General features: G+C 43.7%; 1 protein-coding gene across 1 annotated transcript; it reads right to left on the reverse strand.

Moving 5' to 3' along the window:
* Positions 1–363: 363 nt before the first annotated feature.
* Positions 364–1,369, reverse strand: LOC117094683 (40S ribosomal protein SA-like). Its single transcript, XM_033230765.1, has one exon. It carries the CDS (start codon positions 1,328–1,330, stop codon positions 443–445), a length of 888 nt encoding a protein of 295 aa, XP_033086656.1. The 5' UTR covers positions 1,331–1,369; the 3' UTR covers positions 364–442.
* Positions 1,370–1,861: the final 492 nt, after the last annotated feature.

Raw genomic sequence — 1,861 nt, forward strand, 5'->3', positions numbered from 1 at the left:
TAATGAGATTGCTGGATCAAATGGTAATTCTATTTTTAGTTCATTGAGAAATCTCCAAAATGCCTTCCACAGTAGCTGAACTAATTTACATTCCTACCGTGTATAAATGTTTCCTTTTCTCTGCAGCCTAGCCAACGTCTGTTATTTTCTGACTTTTTAGTAATAGCCATTCTGACTGGTGTGAGATAGTATCTCATTGTAGTTTTGATTTGCATTAATTAAACACCTTTAGCAAGATATTAGCAAACAATTTCTCTTTATTGAGTTTCATGGACTCAACTAATCCTGCCTAGTCTTCCTTAGTACTCTTAATAATATTTGTAATATAAGAAATGTAACTTTTATCATATAATTTTATCCCTCTTTTTTTTTTTTTAGAAACTGATGTTTATTTTCCATCAACCATTTTTCCATGTTGCTTAAGAGCCCGTGCAAGAACAGCTTAAGACCATTCAGTGGTTGCTCCTACCCATTCAGTGGCCTGAGCAGTGGGAGCTGCAGACCAGTCTTCCGTGGCAGGCTGAGCACTCCAGTCTTCAGTAGGGAACTGCTGAATCGGCACAGAGGGCACCTGTACACCTTCAGACCAGTCTGCAACCTCAGGCTGAGTAGCAGTGAACTCAGGAGCTGGAGCAGTCCATTCACCTTGAAATTCCTCCTTGGTCACTGCCTTTTCAGCAGCAGCCTGCTCTTCTTTTTCAAACTCTTCAGGATCTCTGTAGAAGTAGAGATCAGGCATGACCTCCCACGGGTGTTCACGGGAAACAGTGCCACGCATGCGCAGAACTTCCCGAGCCAGCATCCACCACATCACACCCACTGAGTGAGCTCCCTTGTTGTTGCATGAGATGGCAATGTCCACATAGCGCAGAGGAGAATCTGTGTTACACAGAGCAATGGTAGGTGGGTTAACATAAGATGCCTCCGTAAGAGGCTGGTGGTCAGCCCTGGGGTCAGTAACTACAAGAAGCCGTGGCTCCCGGAAGGCTGCCTGAATCTGGTTAGTGAAGGTCCCAGGAGTGAAGCGGCCAGCAATTGGAGTGGCTCCAGTGGCAGCAGCAAACTTCAGCACGGCCCTCTGGCCAGTATTCCTGGAGGATATAACACTGACATCAGCAGGGTTTTCAATGGCAACAATGGCACGGGCCGCCAGCAGAAGCTTCTCCCAGGTCCTCTTCAGATTTATGATGTAGATGCCATCACTTTTCCTTTTATAGATGTACTCTTCCATCTGGAAGTCAAGATTGGTGCCACCTAAGTGGGTTCCTGCTGCAAGGAACTTAAGGACATCTTCCTCCTTCATTTGCAGGACATCAAGGGCTCTGGACATTGTGAAAAGTTTCCCTTTAAGTTACGATGGGAATCCAGAACGACGATGGGAATCCAGAACGACGCCATATGGACCCCTCTGTAGGTAGCGCGGAAAGGCTATCCCTCATTTTAATTGAACAAAACCAATATTGATCTCATTTTCAGCATTGAAAAGAAACAACTAGCATATCTTCTTTCATAATATGCAGTCTTGTGGTTATTGATTAATTCAACACATAAAGGGTCTTCACATTTGGGAGTTTATACCACATTTGTTTGCTGCTAAGACACAATCTATTGGGTTTTCTTTACTTTCCTTTCTTTCTAGTTTTACAGGAAGGAGATTGTATTAGTCCATTCTCACATTGCTATAAAGAAATACCTGAGACTGGATGATTTATTTTTTAAAAAGGTTTAATTTGCTTATGGTTCTGCAAGCTCTACAGGAAGCACGATGCTGGCATCTGCTTGTCTTCTGGGTAGTCCTCAGGAAACTTACAATCATGGTGGAAAGTGAAGGGGAAGCAAACATGTCACATGGCCAGAGCAG

Source organism: Trachypithecus francoisi, unplaced genomic scaffold (genome assembly GCF_009764315.1).
Source record: "Trachypithecus francoisi isolate TF-2019V2 unplaced genomic scaffold, Tfra_2.0 Contig01440, whole genome shotgun sequence".
Lineage (NCBI taxonomy): Eukaryota > Metazoa > Chordata > Mammalia > Primates > Cercopithecidae > Trachypithecus > Trachypithecus francoisi.